General features: G+C 42.0%; 1 protein-coding gene across 1 annotated transcript; it reads right to left on the bottom strand.

Annotated features, from left to right (window-relative positions):
* Window positions 1-8,265: 8,265 nt before the first annotated feature.
* Window positions 8,266-16,243, bottom strand: CCT5 (chaperonin containing TCP1 subunit 5). The gene is made up of 11 exons (XM_071553682.1): window positions 16,090-16,243; window positions 15,024-15,084; window positions 14,767-14,931; window positions 14,102-14,300; window positions 13,154-13,346; window positions 12,101-12,250; window positions 11,669-11,788; window positions 11,093-11,278; window positions 9,954-10,091; window positions 9,424-9,604; window positions 8,266-8,552 (listed from the first exon to the last, which is right to left on the bottom strand). The coding sequence occupies exons 1-11, from the start codon at window positions 16,192-16,194 to the stop codon at window positions 8,425-8,427; spliced, it is 1,626 nt and encodes a 541-aa protein (XP_071409783.1). The 5' UTR covers window positions 16,195-16,243; the 3' UTR covers window positions 8,266-8,424.
* Between the last annotated feature and the right edge of the window lie 90 nt (window positions 16,244-16,333).

Here is a 16,333-nt window from a genome sequence, read left to right as displayed (position 1 = left end):
TATAGCTTGTCAGGCATGCACTAGCACACCAGTGATATCTGAGCAGTCACTAAAGCAGATAATTTCTTGCTTGTGTCCTGGGGCTGAAAAGAAGTATTTAAGAACAGAAAATCAGCCAATACATGTCTTCAGACAGACTTCACAGCCTCAGAGATGAGGAATTTATAGATTGTCTTCACATCCGCACATTTTCTTTCCTTATAGTGCTGTCACTAGGCTATATAATGATTAGAGAATAGCTGAGAATAGTTCCTGAGAAAGGGCTTTATATCCTTCTGGAACCATCTCATTTTTTCAGGCCTATAGTTTCACCCTGAGATTTAGTTATGTTACTGTGCAGAGAGGATAAATGTACATGTTTTCTGTAGGTGAGTAAATGGAACATTAGATAAATTTAACATGCTTAGATTAGGGGCTGGTAAACTCTAGTAGTATGAAACCTGGGATATGTATAAGTGATTTCACAAGCTTCACAGGTTTCACAGAATATTCTGAGTTATCTCCAGCACACCCTTTCTGTATTTCTCCTCCATGATGGAACACAGCCTGTGTGTGCACTGTTACCGGTCACTCAGGTCCCGACTTTCAGAGAAATCCTGGCACATAGAGCAGAAGCCAACTGGACCAGGTCTCTGTTGTGAACGATCAGGACACCAGAGCCACTGAATTGCCTTCCCTGTGTGCTGAACAAGACCTGTGCTATGTAATCTGTGGCACTACTTAAACCCTCATAGGAGCTCACCTGTCTTCCTTTGATGACCCGGAGCAGAGCCTACAGCACAAGTTTGGAGGTAAGGATTGTAATCCCACACTCACAACTGCTGCTATGTTGTCCTGTCCCTTGAAGCAAAGTGGGAACTGGTTTTTGCATTGCTTTAAAGAGACTGTTTCACTTCAGGGATTCTCACTGCCACATCTTAGTCCCTTGGATGCTCACACTGCTGTGTTGCAGTAGCTGAAGCTTCCACTGCTGGGAGTGTGCCAAGGATTCAAACACCCATACCCACTATAATCCCTGCCTCAGGAATCCAGATTTGCCTGGAACTTAGTAACATGACCTCTTTTCCACCACCTCTAAACTGCTCCCTCCAGAACTTGAGTTTCGTCTTCTCCCATGCTTAGTTTCAGCCAAGGAATGAAATTACTTCTGAACAGCCACTGGCTTCTGCACTTCTACTCAAATGCATTAATATTCAGTGCTTGGTTTTGGAATAGATAAATTTTATGTTCTCTGCTGTTCTTAAACAATCAGGAGCTGGAGGTAAGCACTTTTTATATTAGGAAAAGAGAAGAAATTGCTGCAAACTTCTTTTGTCAAGGAAGAGAAGGCAAGGCTGTGCTGATCTGTCCATCTCCAGGGCATTTGCACGATCCCAGTGTGAAATAGCAAGAGAGAGAGCTTGACCCAGATCCCAAGGAGTCAGAAATGGAGTTCCCATGGGATTTGTAGCTGTAGCTTTTCTTAGGCAGTGAGTCAACATAGCTGAAAAGCAAGGCAACATAGAAAGTATTGAGAGGGTGAGCCATTGCAACGTTGTGCCAAAGTTACTCAGCTAAGGGTGTTTCTGTTTCCTAAGTGGATTTTCTGTCATTTCAGTCTCTCCTTCCCCAGTGCTCACCATACATTACCTTCTGTCTCTCTGTGCTCATTCCCAGTAACTAGCATGTGCACTCAACCTTAACTATTAGTACTGCCCTTAAATCAAAGGCAATGCTGGAAAAATGCCTTTCCCAGCCTTTGGCCTTCTTCCAAGTGCAACAGACGTGTTAATGAGAAGACCTCATATCTAAGTGTCTAGTCAGGTCTAGTCAGGGCACTTGCAAAATGCCAGCCAGCACAGTAGCTGGATGTGATAAAAAGAAACCTGCTAATGTCAGCTCAGAGCAAGACTCAAGAGCAGCAGAGAGCAGGGAGAGATGGTTCAAGGCTCCTTGGAGAAGTGTTATGTTCACTGTATGACCCATCTGGGTGTGGGGACTATCAGCTCCTGCCAGTGGGTAGCGGGTACACACACCTGGCAGCAGGCAGCTGAGGAGTCAGTGCTGTACGCGTGGGAGAAAGGTCAGGAGATTGCAGAGGACTTTTCACTTGTGAGCTGGATGATGAGAACGGTCAGTGAGTGATGAATATGAGCAGCTGGTAGAGAATTTCATCATGAGACAGTTCAGTTAGAGAGTGGGAACTCAGCAATTTTAATGTTGGGCAGTTTTTTTATGATGCTCTAAGAAGTAGGTGCCATAAGGCACATAAATCAAAGCAACTTCTTGAAACTGAGATAGTCGGAGGCCCTGATGCCCTGAGATCAGAGCAGCTGAGGTGACACTAGATAGTCCCCTGTGTACATGGGCTCTGTCTGTGCCAGCAGGGAAATCACTCCTTCCTGATCTGGAGTAAAAAAATAAATGACATGTTTTAGGAATCAGCTTGGTTACTTAGGAGTTTTAGAGAAACAATTTTCTTCACATGGTTTAAAAAGGCACTGTACTTTATCAGAAATCACAAAATCTTTAAATTCAAAACAGTTTTTAAAATATTTGGGTTATATTTCTTTTTCTTTTAAAAACAGTTTCAAATTAAATATGAATTCAAGGAAGCCTTTTCAAGGCTGTTCATTTAATATCCAACTAATAAAAAGATTTAAGAGGGAAAGTGATGCTGTTTCAGTGGCATCTCTGTAAATTTTAATAAGCTAAACTTTTTTACTTATTGAACTGGTACAATATTTACACAAGTACAAAACAATTTTATTTGTTTTCTGCCAGAAATTAGGGCATGGGAAGAATGTACTCTTCCTGTACTTTGGATTATGTTCCAAAAAAAGAAGTATATTTAAAGGCCTCTTTAAAAATCTTAGACAGCTACATAATTTTGACAATTGCCTTATGAGAATCAGAATCAATCTGCCAGTTCACTAGTATTGACCAGTTACTCCTTGTTTAATCAGCTAGTTTTATCTATAGCACAGAGTTTGAAGAGCTTGTCTCAACATAGTTATACTTCCACATTAGACCAAAGGGTGGAGGCAGAGAAGTGAAGCTAAATAGAATGGGAACCCCTGTGAGGCATGACCACAGTACTGATGAGTAACTGGGCAGTAAGGAATTAATGGGTTGCTATGCCTCAAACAGTGATGACCATTCAAGCAGAGTTAGAACAGGGTATGCCTGAAGGTACAGAGGGAGGTCAGCGCCCTTCTGGGGCCAACTTCTCTGTTCTAGTCCATGGAGACTCCACAACACAGCGCAAATGCAGAAGTGGGTTCAAGGAGTGGGCAAAACCAGTAGAGGGGCATCAAGACCACCAAAAGACCCTCAAAGACCCCTGGCCTATTTCCAGAAAGGTGCAGAAGAATGGACTGCATGTGCTCACTCGTCTACATGAAGAGTGAGAAACCCAGTCTCTGGGTGGAGAAAACTTACCTGTAAGAAGGCACTGCCACAAAGCTTGGTCCAGGACCATGGACACTGTCGGCTGGATTGATTGGTGATCTTTCCTCACTTTTCTGATATCTCTTTCACTCTCCCCTTCTTCCCTCTTTCTCTTTATACTTTTATTTCTCTTACTCTTAGAAAGTAGGGGCAAAACATTAATCAATTTCCATGCTGACTGTGTTTTGCTAATAAAATTTTTGAGCTTTCTTTTCTGGACTCTCTTGGCCTTTTCCATTCCTTTAGACCATGGACATCTATGAATCTTGGGTGCTCCCTTCCATGAAGGATTGGGATGAAACAGTAACCAAGTCTAGCATTTTTAAGTTATTCATTGTTGCTCCGTCTTTAGCCACTGAATTGGGACACTTATGAAGATGAAGAAGTAATGATATTTTCTTTTTTTTTTGGCAGAAAACACTGTATCCCATTATGGGCCCTACTGGAAACAGAAAAGGAGTTAGAATACACAGCAAGCATTTATAATCCTGTGTTAATCATCTGCTCAACTTTTCTGAGAGAGAAAGAGCTTGTGGTAGTACCCCATCCTGCAGAGATGATGTCTTCAGCAATCCATGATAGTATTATACTGATATTTATTTTCCTAATTCTAATATTTTGTTCTTTGCCTGACTAAAGCTCCAAGTGCCCACCATTCACCATGATCAAGTGCTCAGACTGTGCTGATTTCCTAGAGATTCCCCAGCTTTTCTTTGCTCACACCACCTCTGCTGGCACAGACCTTGCTTGTACACTGCAGCAGAGCTGCCCATGACAAAGAGTAAGGACTCCTTCAATGGCCTCCTGGGATTCTCTTTCCAGACCACTTCTGGCCACTGTTCTCTTCCAGAGCTCCTTGACAACAATGTACCCAAGCAAGAAAAGCGGAGCAGGTCCAGCCACATTGACCAGTGTCAGAGAAAAATCAAGATCACCAGGCAAGTCCGACTTCACAAGGCAAGGCTAAGGACAAGCCAGAAGTCAATCCAGCATCAGTAGCAGCAAAGCATAGGCATAGCTGAGACACAGTTCAGGCAAGGTGCAAGGGCATGGTCTGAGCTTAAATGCAGCTCTGGAGCAGAAGAGGGAGAGCTTCTCCCCATTTCTCTTTCACTCCCAGCATTTTCCCCAGCAGTCTGATTAAGGGGACAAGTAGCCAATGCCCTGGTGGGGGGAGCCAGGGGAGCACACTCAGACCCTGTCCCACGTTCAGTGAGCACCCAGGCACCAGAGAGCTGGCAGAGACCTGTTTCTCTTGGTGCCTGTGCTGCTGCTGGTCAGTGCTATGAGGCAGGAGCCTCTCCTCAACACAACACAAACACGTCCCAGATAGCTCAGGGAGGAATCTCACAAGGATGTGGATTCAAGTGCATGTACACCAGGCAGGTATCACAGTGTCTGCATCTTCAGGCAATGTGCTAAAGGTTTACTCCAGTCATTTGAGTTTAGCGAACTGTCTCTCTTGTATCACAGAGATGAGTTGTTTACAAACCAAACACTGTCAGTCCATTTAATTGGCTCTTTAACATGGTGAGAAATGTTCCCTGGCAGAGTTCCTGGGAAACACTCCAAGATGTGAAATGGAGAGGTCTTTCTATGCAGGGAGGACAAACAAGGCTAGTCTCCCAGACCCAAACCTCACAACTGAACCATTCCTCTTTGGATGATGGTGAACCAAGACCAGAGGGTGTAATAACCACCCCCATGGCCAATGTGACAGTAATTTTTAGCAATGCAAGGGACTGTCATGCCATCCTGCCACAGAAGAGAGCAGCTCCCACAGTGCCCTCCTTTCTGTAGAGACTCAGCATAAAGTCATAGAGCCTGGGCAGCTTCTGGAGCCACTCAGCTTAGTTTAGGTAGGTCTGGGTCTAGATATCCTTATATTCAGGTATTCAGATGTTAGAGAGCTAGCAGAATGTTAGCAAGACTGCTTGACTTGCTCCATTAAAGACCCCATCTATAAGCTTGTCAGGTTGGATTGTTCAGACAGGAACTGCTCACATTATGAGGCATCCTTCCTCATGCAGTATACAGAAATGATCAAACAGCAGGTTTTTTCCCTAAACAAAGGAAAAATGTGTTTGTATTAGGAGGTGTCTGAAAAGAAACAAGAATGTTGTTTCACAGATCTGCTTAACCCTATTCCTGAAAAAACAATGCACTCAGATCTGATTTCTCTGAATCACTGTGGCACACTCAAAGACAGAAGCTCAGCCCTAAGCACAGAAGCATGGCACCAAAGAGCTGCTGCAGGCTGGGTGTGAGTGGGAGGGATGGAGGAGAATCTACACACTGCTGTGCGCTGTGCTCCTGGCAACCTTGCCCTGTGTGCCTACAAAGATGAGCACTGTGTCAGCATAGAGGTGTGACAGTTTGTAGGAGGAAAGAAACCCAGGCTGGGGAACAAGAGAGTAAGAAATGAGGCTGGAAAAAGCTGGCAGATAACAGGCGATCTAGAAAAAGCAGGATATAGAGGCAGGGCTGGGTAAGGGTCCTAGGCATTCGTGAGAACTTGGATGTGAGAGAGGACACAGGGCCAGTCGAAATTAGCTTGTCACTGAGCCCGAGTGGAATTCAGATTCAGGTCTTGCTGATGACATAGGTGTGCCATGTCAGTGATGTTGGAGAAGACCTGCTGGCTGCCTCAGCTTGCCTTTAAAAAACCTGGATGCAGTTTGATATGGCACTGATGGGCATATGTTGCCCTCCTGTGGTGAATCTCACTTTTCCATGGAGCAAGTGAGTAGTACTTGAAGGGACTGTGGGGCCCACAGCTCCAAACACAGGACTGGACAAGGCTGTTATTTCCCAGTGATTACAAACACACCATTATTAATTTGAACATCAGTTGCATGCTGTGATCAAAGCCATTTGTCTTCCATCAGCCTCCATGCAGCAAAACCTGACAGTGCTAATGCTATTTGTTATGTTGAAGTACAAACCTCTGAAAAATTAACCATTTCCATTTCTTACAATTTTATCAAAGTTCCGTTACCAAGGTTCAGACTTCCCATAAGATCTAGCTGAATATTAAAAAATATTTATATACAGAGCACAAAATTTTTATTTCTCTAAGTCAGACCAGCAAAGCGACAATTTTAGTTTTCAAAATAAACTGTCCTGTGTTCTTAGAGGCTTCTGAATTAAGCAGTGCTTAGTGAAAACTTGCCCTGGAAAGAAAAAAACCCACCCCAAACCAACACACCACAACCAAATTCTGGCCAGGTCTCACATCCTTAGAAATTACCAGCACATCCTGATGAAAATCTATCCCAAGTTACTGTCAGCTCCAAGACCCAACCCCTGTACCATCTGCAGAGCTTTCCACCTGGCCAGTTGCAGCATCACCTCCATGGCCCCCTCCCTCTACATCTAGTCAGGACATCCAAAAATGGTGTGCAGTACAGGCCATTTCTTCCTGGCACCTCATGCTTCAGAGGAGTCACAGCATCTAAGCTATGGCAAAGGAAAGTAACTAAGAGTTGTTAGGTAAAACTGAAATAATTTAGTAACAGGATTCACCACACTGGAGGCAGGTATGCTGGCTCTGGGTGGGATGAAGTAGCTGGTATGGAACTGTGCTTTAGATTTGTGACTGCTGGAAACAAACCCTTGTTTTCCTTACTGGTAAACAGTGCTTGCACAGCATCAAGGCAGCCTCTGCTTCTTGCACTGTCCATGCCCTGCAGGAAGAGGTTAGGAGGGGTCACAACCAGAGAGATGACCTGAACTAGCCCCAGGGCCCTGTTTTCCTGGAGATGGATGAACACCTGCCTAACCCTGAGAAGTGATGAATGAATTCCTTATTTTGCTTTGCTTGTGCCTGGCTTTTACTTCCCATATTAAAGTGTCTTTATCTCACCCCATGAGTTTTTGTCTGTTTTATTTCTCTGATTTTCTCCCTCACTGTACCCAGGAAGGAGTGAGCGAGCGACTCTGTGAGTCATATGCCAGCTGGGGATAAACCACAAGTACAGGAGATGTACATGTACAAGTTCACTATGAGATGAAAGGGGTACATAGGTACAACTACCTTACTTCCTTGTAAGCTTTAACTAGAGCTGTTTTCTTTTTGCGTTGGTGAACAAAGCAAGAGATGACTGTGTGAGCCCAGGCACTGATGGGCCAGTAAAGCTTCTCTGTCCTACACTATGCTGAAAATTTAAAACTATGCATGTGAAATGTAATGTCAGTAATGTTGGATTGATATTTACAATACTTCTCTCACTTTTAAAATCTGCAAAAAAAATTATACACTAGGTTCTGGTCTACCCACTTGTTTCTTGCTGATAGTCTCACAAGCAAGGCCCATTACTAATAAATTTTACTTTACCATTCTAAGATCATATTGGGGAACTGCAGTCAATTGTGGTACTCTATAGACATGGTTCTGGGAAAAAACCCACTTGGCTAATTGTGCATATCCCTGAAAAAAATCCCTCCTCATACATAAATCTGGAACAGGGTACTAACAAGTGAAAAAAGTGGAAGGAACTGGAATCATGAAATATAGTTTCTTTAAATCTTCAGATTGAAGCTTCATACTTGATATATTTAACATATGAGAATTACTGAAGGCTAAAATAATTAGTTAATAAATAATGACAGGAAAATTAATTTTAATAATTTCTGCTTGCTTCACTGAAGAGTGACAGACCTCTTAAAATGAGAATATGTGGACTTTGCTCATTAGCATCTAACAGAGTCAGCTGCAGGAGCAATGGAATTTTATTGCTGCATTACTCATGTGTTTTCTTTACACATTCACAAAGTGTTTTCTATGAATATTCACACCTGTCTAAGAAAAATGCAACAATACTTCTGAAACAAGTCTTGAAATCACCAGTGCTAAATTGTGTTTTATTTCCAACAATTAGCCATTACAGTATGTGAAACAAAAAGCGTCCAAAATAAATAGCTGAAGATGAAGCATCAGAATACTACCGTCTTCGCTACCCTTGTGGCCCCTTAATGTTTCTTCCTTTTCAACCTTCACTCTTCAGATTCTCCAGGCCTACGGATGTCATCAATCTTCAGGATCATTCTAACAACCTGAGTTGCCAGAGAAATCTGCTGCTTCTTACCAATCAAGGTTTCTATAACATGCTGCTGCTTCATATCTGCCAAAAGGAAGTGGAAGAATTAAGACACTCTCCTCAAATCTAGGTATTGTATTTACCTGAAATAGTAATTTCCATGAAATTTTAAGGTATGTTTTAAAATTTTAACTCTTGGCCACTAGTTTACGACCATCATTTGTACAAACTCTAGTTTTATGTCTGGGTTCTTACCAAAGATGCTGGGACAATAGGGTGCAACTATTTTCCTGACTAGGTCTTCCCAATTGTAGTTTTTCACTATTCTGCATAACTTTTTGGAAAGCACAGTTTCCATATACATAAAATAAAAGCACCCTAAGGGCTGAGCAACCACTAAAGAAGTGCAAGTTCAAATGCCATACAACTGGAACAACCTCATCAAAGAAATGTTATGAATTTACAAATTCTTCAATTTACCATGTTTTTTTTTGAGAACTGTACATCCAGATGAAAGTAAGTCTTCAAATGCTTGTTACAGGTCTATATATGCAGGCTTAGAGTAGCACTATATAAAAATATTTTCAGACTTTTGTTTACTTATTGTTTCTTAAAACAACTGTTTTCAAGGCTGCAGCCTAAACTGAATCACTAAAACTGAAATAATTTAAAACACAGCCTGCTCTTGTCTCATAATGAGTAGCTTTTCTTCCTGTCTCACAATGTCAGCCAACATCTTCAACAAATCTTGCCACCAAATGAAGCTTTTCAAGCAATTATGTATTTTCTTCCTAGTAGACATGCATGTATTTTTTCACCTACATTCCCATTTATTATGACAAGGTGCAAGAGTTTGAATAACTGAAGTGATGCACAGGTTTTTAGAAGAACACAGTAAGCCTTTTCATCTTAGAAAGAAAAGCCTTTTATGCTGCTCCTTCTCTGCAGTTCTTACCATTTGTTCCTTTCTGCAAACAATCAATGCCGAGGGCTGGATTATTTTCTTTCACTTGCCTAGCCCGCACTTCCGTCATAGTCTGTATTGGATTCATCCCACTGTTCTCCGAGAGTGCCATGGGAATTACCTCCAGGGCATCTGCAAAAGCTCTCACAGCATACTGTTCCAAAGATGGGCACTAGAGGAAAAGAAATGTAAACTTATAAGCTATGTTTTCATACTCACTATACAATACATACACGTGACATGCAGATTTTAATAGGCATATAATAACGAATACCTCTGGATGGTAAATACTTGCAAATTAGAAAAAACCCTTGAACTGCCCTTATCAGAAAATGAAAAATAGTACTAGTAATGACTTTTACAGAGAAGGGAAGGAAAAATGTTAAAGCTGGGTTATCAGTGAATGTCAGAAAGTTCCACAATATCCATGTTTTGGAAGATCTTTGGTGGTTTTTTGGAATCTCTAAAGCCAGACTTAATCATTCATAAATTAAAGAGAGTTTTAACTGTTCCCTTCTCACCTTATCTGCTGCTTCACTGACTGCCAAGGCACAAGAAATTTCAGCTGCACCACCGCCATACACAATACGGTTATCACGAACGAGATTCCGGATTACACACAATGCATCATGAAGAGATCGCTTTGCTTCTTCAATAATCTGGAATTATACAACAGCACGTGTTTCACAAGATACACATCTGAAGGCTATGAAGAAGTATTCCCTAATACAGAAATGAAAACAGCAAATAAACTGCAGGATCTCTTGCGGCTCTAGTGCAGCTTCAGTGCTACTATATTATATTACAGCAAAATATAGAATGTTAGACATCTAAATGGCAAAGAAAGAATAAAAATATACATATAATTTCAATGCTATTTGTTGAATCTGTAATTTGAAAGGACAAAGCCTTACATAGCAAAGTTTTCAATCTTGCATATTTACAAGATAAAACCCACTAAAATTTAAAAGCCACTATTATTTTCAGACTGCAATTTCTGTCAGCTCACAACTTCAACAGATGTAGAAGGATTTAACAAGTTATGCCAGCCTTTAAAACAGTATTTTTGCTTCCTTAAAGAACTTTTCAGGATATATTCCTTCTTCCTAAGGTTTTTCACTCTAAGGAAAAAAGGATTTGACCTACAGTAAATATAATTTACCACTAACAGTAGAACCAAACTCCAGGTTAAGTACGTAAGCATTTAAAATGGTCTTCTTGTGGGAGGGCGGGGAGCTTGTAGGGTATGTCTTGGTTTGGGTTTTTTATTTTTAATTTTTTTAACTGGACTAAATTAGAAGTGTTACAACTAGGTCTGCAATAAAACCAAACCTTTCAAAGATGCTAGTATTTACTCATGAGAGTGACCCATGAGAAAAAAACAAGAGCATCCAAAAGTAAAATTATTTCTATACTTATGAACTATACAATCTAATAGTAAGAAAACAAAGTTTTCATTTAATAACATAGGATGTGAATCTAACAAGTGACTTCTGACACGTAGTCGTGACTGTCTACAACCGTTTCTCCCTTCTACTTGTCCACACTGCTAGGACAATGTAGACAAAAAATCAAGTAGGGCTTATTAATATGCTTTAGAAAAGAACTACACATTCTGCAACTTATCTATTGAACTTTTGTAACAAACCAAGCACCTCACCATTTTATTTCCTCCTCTAATGAAAATGGTCACAGCTCTGGAATTCTGACACTGTTCAATGAGAAGCATTCTGTCCTTGGTTGTTCCAAAGGAGATCTCTCGGACAACACCCGCAAAGCCCAGTTTCTCTGCTGTGAGTTCACAGAAGCGAGGAACGATGCGCCCTCCAGTCGCAATGGCGATTAACTGAAGTTAAACAACCACCAATTATTTTAAGAACATTTTTCCATTGTGTTTTTCAAAATATAAAACCAGTGGAGAAGAATCTGTCAAATGCCTTCTCTAAAAGGTTATCTCCCCCATCACCTGGAAGTATTTCAGGGGATGCTTTGTTTCTGCAAACTGCAAGACTAAAGCAGAAACGTTCCTAAACACCTAAACTAATATAAACACAACCCAGTTACAAACCATAACCCCATTCATTGTACGTTCCTCCACAGATCCCCAGTGATTTCTCTCCAATACCTGCCCATGCACACAATTATGTGGTTCTACTCAGAAAGCCTCAACTTTTAGCTGGTACAGCCTATTATTAATGCACGTTTGACAACTGGTACAAAGCCCAGTTTTACTTACTTCTATTTCAGGTCCACCAACCCAACGAACAGCAGGCAGCTCATTCTGGAGCAGCAAGTGATTTGCCTCATCATCAAAACCCCACTGGCAAATAGCAAGGTTTGCACCAGTGTCTTTTATCTGAAAGCAACACAAATCAATCTTCTGATTAGAACTAACACAGGAATTGAAAACAATCTCTTCACAGTTTTAATTCTCCCAGTTTTCTCAAAACAGACTTCTGAGGAAGAGCCCTCTGTATCAAAATATATTTTAAACCAGTGTGGTATCTCTTTCTTACATAAACTGAACTGTTACTCATAGCATTACAACTGCTTGTATGTCACCTCCTATAAGAATTATTACGTCATTTCCATGAATACATTAATGCACTATGCTATTTTGTGTAAGACTATGAAAGATGAAGAAAACAGATATATTTCCAAAGACTACCTGCTTCACCATCTCTTCAAACTTCTCTTTTTCGTATTTCTGCAGTGCCTTGTAATCATCCACAGACGTGACATCGAGCTTATGTTTGGTTTTAGGCTTAGGTGGTTCAAATGGACAAGTAAGGATTGCAATTTTAACATCTTTTAGCTCCTATAAAATTAAAAAACAACAAACAAACCCAAAACAAAGTTGAGTTTTGACCTCATTAGCACCTCTTTCTTGTATTTTCAAAACTTACAGACATATCTTTATACACACAGGCATAGGAGGAAACGTGAAGTTCATCTAACTTACTCTCAAGTGGAACTAACTGTAACTAAATGTGTCAACAATCTCTGTAACCCACTCACAACAAATTCCACAGCTTCTAGATGCTGTTTAAGCCCTTAAACAGTGATGCCTTTTTGTAGCTTAATGTTTAAAAACCAGAAAAAAATCCAATGAAACCATTATTCACTCTATCCACTGTGACCACTGAAAATACTAATCATCTTTATAGAAACTTCAGAAGTACTACATGACTGATATTTTTCACCAGCCTTCCTTTTTACACAATAAACACCATCATCAGCTAGAAAAATATTTAATAGTAGAAATTTTAAACTGCCTCCATTTTTCTTGAGGTACACTGCCTGAAGACTTGCAGGCCTTACCTACAGTAACTATAATACAAGGACAGCTCCTGAGGTGCTCCCAACAGGACAACATGAAAACTCACAGGTTAAGAAGCATTTCTTGACACTGATTTTCATTAAGCATAATAAGCCTATCACACACTGTGGATCATCATTTCTGCTTTAACACAGAATTCTGCACCTGTCCTCACTTACCAATTCCTGCCCGTGCCATAATATCTCAATATTGTTGTAAATTCTAACTTGGTCTCTTCCAACACAAAATTTCATGCTCCTCTCCCCTTCCTCTGTTGATACATGGGTGAAAAGCCAGGTCAAACCACCAGATTGTTTAAATATTTAAATACTAGGACAGCATTTGAAGACAATCTTGTTTAAGCCATTACATGGGACAGACACACAGAGGGATATCACTTACTTTAGGCATCTGTGGATGACTGAAATCTTTATCCACAATCACTCCTTTAACCAACTGTGTATCTTCCAGTCTACCTCCCACTTTGCCTTGTACTTTGATCAGCTCAAAATCAACATCTTTACGTTCCATGTCTGCTACTGTCAGTACAGCATTCACAGCAATTTCTGCCATTTGTCTGTGACAACGGTTGACTCTGTGTTCCAAAAAATACAATTAATTGCATTACATTTTCTCAGTTTGGAAGAAAAAAGTGATTCTATCAATCTCAAACAGCAGAAAGTATCACTATAGCTAAAAACTTCAGCAGCTACATTAAAATAAAGGGTCCTGTTTGTTTTTTCACAGAAATAAAAGGAGCTGGATATGACAGAAGACAGAACATACACTATGGTTGGTGTAAGCAACGTTTGTGGACATGGTTTTGATGCACATCTGAAACAAGCGAGGAGAACTAACCACTAATAAACACTCAAGTGACAGAAACAGACAAGACAGCTCTGCAAAGGAAGCCCTTCCAATGTCTGAACTACGCACAAAAATCATACAGGAAAATGAACTTAGGGAACTATCCCAAGTTAAAAATTTTTAGAATAAAAAAAGCCCACAAACAAAACCTCTGAAATATAACACATAATTATTTTTAAGATATTTACATTACTCTTGGAATTTAATATGATGCAGAAATCTGCAATTAACACACCAGAATGAAGTTGATTCTGCAGCTGTTTAACTTCAAGGAATTGACTCCTTAGAGACAAAAGATTCACAATCTCTTATCCTGAAACATGAGTCCACTGAGAACTTCGCCAAAATGAAACATATGAGAGCCTTCAGTGACACTCCAACAATGCAAACAATTTAATAAGCCATAAAAATACCAGGATTTCTCCTTTCCACCCAAAGGGCTTTCAAGGGAAGTTTAAATATTCTGAAGTTTTTGTGACTTACACTTTAGAGCCCAGAGTTGTCTTTGCTGTTTGGATCAGAGGCTCAATGTTCTGTGGATCAACTGGGAAGCTGTCACTGATTTTGTCTAGATGCTCGATAGCAATGCGGGCTGCCTGCTCATAACCATCTGCTATCCTGATGGGGTGAATACCTCGATCTAATAATTGCTCAGCCTGTTCCAACAATGCTCCAGCCAGAACTAGGAAAAAAAAATTAAAGTAAGTTTTACCCTTGATTGGAGCATCATTTTAAATGCATTATCAACAGATTAAATAGCATGCTTCTGATTTTTTTCTGCAATATTTTAAATAACTCTAAACAACCATTACTTGCTATGCTGGAAAAAAAACTGCATTATGTTAAGACCAAAACAAATCATAGACATGAAGGCAGGACAGGTAGCAGATTATGGAAGAAAATTAGAAAGAAAAATGTTTAAAGTACAAAGAGGGCTCTCAGCACTACCTTAAAATGTAACCATACCTAGAAAAGACACAAAAACGTCTAATTAAAAGACTTCTAATACAAGAACCTACAAGAATACTGCAGCAATAAATACTCAAAAGAAGTGCCACAGAAAAGCCATTGTTACTTCACAAGAATTTCTCAAAATAGCTGAAGAAGCTTGATTTTAATGCTGGAAAACCTCAGTTGAATTTACTTACCAACAACTCCAGTAGTTCCATCCCCAATCTCATCATCTTGAGATTTAGCCAACTCCACCATAAGTTTGGCTATCTGGTGATCCACATCCATCATATTCAGGATGGTGGCGCCATCATTTGTCACAGTCACCTCACCATCCTTGTCCACCATCATTTTATCCAAGCCTAAAAATACACGTTCAAAGCATGAAGGAAAATCTAGAAAATCCCCAAAGACAATTACTAAGAGAAAACCATTAACTGTGTTTTATTATTACCATTGGGCCCAAGGGATGTTCTCAGAGTACTTGCTACAGCCTTTGCTGCCATTATGTGAGACTAAAAAACAAAGGAGAAGGAAGGTAAATCATTACCATGGATTCCAAAATCATAACAATAAGCTAAGAAAAATACAGTAAGTATGGCAAATACTGTAATTGAACTGTCAACAGCTGATTATGACTGAAAAAAAAATCAGTATATGTGTATTGCCTTAATGCCAGAAACATTTCCGGTGGCTTTTCTATTGTTGCTTGTGCTGGCTCTGTTAAAGGATGCACGAGCAGAGCAGCCAGAGCCACAGCCCCGAGGTTTAAAGCAGGGGAGCAACAGGAACAGGCAACACTACAAGGAGAAGCCAGGGCAATTTCACTCATCAGAGAATGATTTGGCTTGGAAGGGACCTTGAAGATCATCAAGTTTCAACCACCTGCCATGGCCAAGGATACTTTCCACTAGACCACATTGCTCCGAGCTCCATCCAGCCTGGCCTTGGACACTGTCGGGGATGTGACATCCACAACCTCCCTGGACAACCTGTGTCAGTGCTCACTCTACTCCTCCGTCAGTATTTGCACCACCCGCACTCACACGCGGAGCCGACTCGCTCAGCCCCGGCCTCCCCGCAGCGGCCGCTCCGGGGGGCGGCGGTCCCAGGGAGCGGCTGCGGGAGCTGCTCAGGAACAGCGGAGAGGGGCGCGCTGCACCCAAAGCGCCGCCACTCCGGGGCGGATTCACAGCACGGAGACCCCACGGGCCCCGCGACGCGGATTCCCAGCCCCGGGGGCGATGCCTTCCCTCTCCCTCCATCCCTCCCATGCTTGCGGGCCTGGGCCGGGCTCCATCCGCCCTGCACCTGGGGCGGGGCTGGCGACAAGTGCGGCACCGACTGGTCCCCACGGGCTCCATCCTCCCGCCCCCTCAGCGGCGCGGCACGGCGCGGCACGGCGCGGCACGGCGCGGCACGGCGCGGCACGGCACATCATAGCATGGCACAGCGTGGCCTGGCGCGGCCCACCCAGCGCAAGCCCGCGGGCGGACCAGAGGCTGGCCCGCCCCGCTCACCTTGAGCGCCTCGAGCCCCATGAGGCGCGTCTTGCGCTCCTGGTCCTTGAGGATGAGGAAGGGGCGCCCATACTCGTCAAACGCCAGAGTCCCCATGGCCGACATGGCTCCTGCTGCTGCCGCCGCCGCTCGCGCGCACCGCCCGGAAGCCGCCGCGCCCGCCGTGACGCCCGGAAACGGGCATGCGCCTGCGCAGTCGGCACCTGCGGGACATATTTCGCGGTCGGGATTTTTGTGGCGCCCC

Source organism: Pithys albifrons, chromosome 4 (assembly GCF_047495875.1).
Source record: "Pithys albifrons albifrons isolate INPA30051 chromosome 4, PitAlb_v1, whole genome shotgun sequence".
Lineage (NCBI taxonomy): Eukaryota > Metazoa > Chordata > Aves > Passeriformes > Thamnophilidae > Pithys > Pithys albifrons.
Note: the sequence above shows the minus strand (reverse complement) of the source record. Positions and strands in the feature narration are given on the sequence as shown.

Bases quoted from the DNA above. Each gene is read 5' to 3' on its own strand.
- CCT5 (XM_071553682.1), bottom strand. From the start codon at position 16,194: ATGTCGGCCATGGGGACTCTGGCGTTTGACGAGTATGGGCGCCCCTTC. The intron at 14,301-14,766 runs GTAAGTAAATTC...TTTTTTTCCTAG, and splicing joins TGGAACTACTGGAGTTGTTG to TTCTGGCTGGAGCATTGTTG. The intron at 10,092-11,092 runs GTGAGGTGCTTG...GTATAATTCCAG, and splicing joins TTAGAGGAGGAAATAAAATG to ATTATTGAAGAAGCAAAGCG.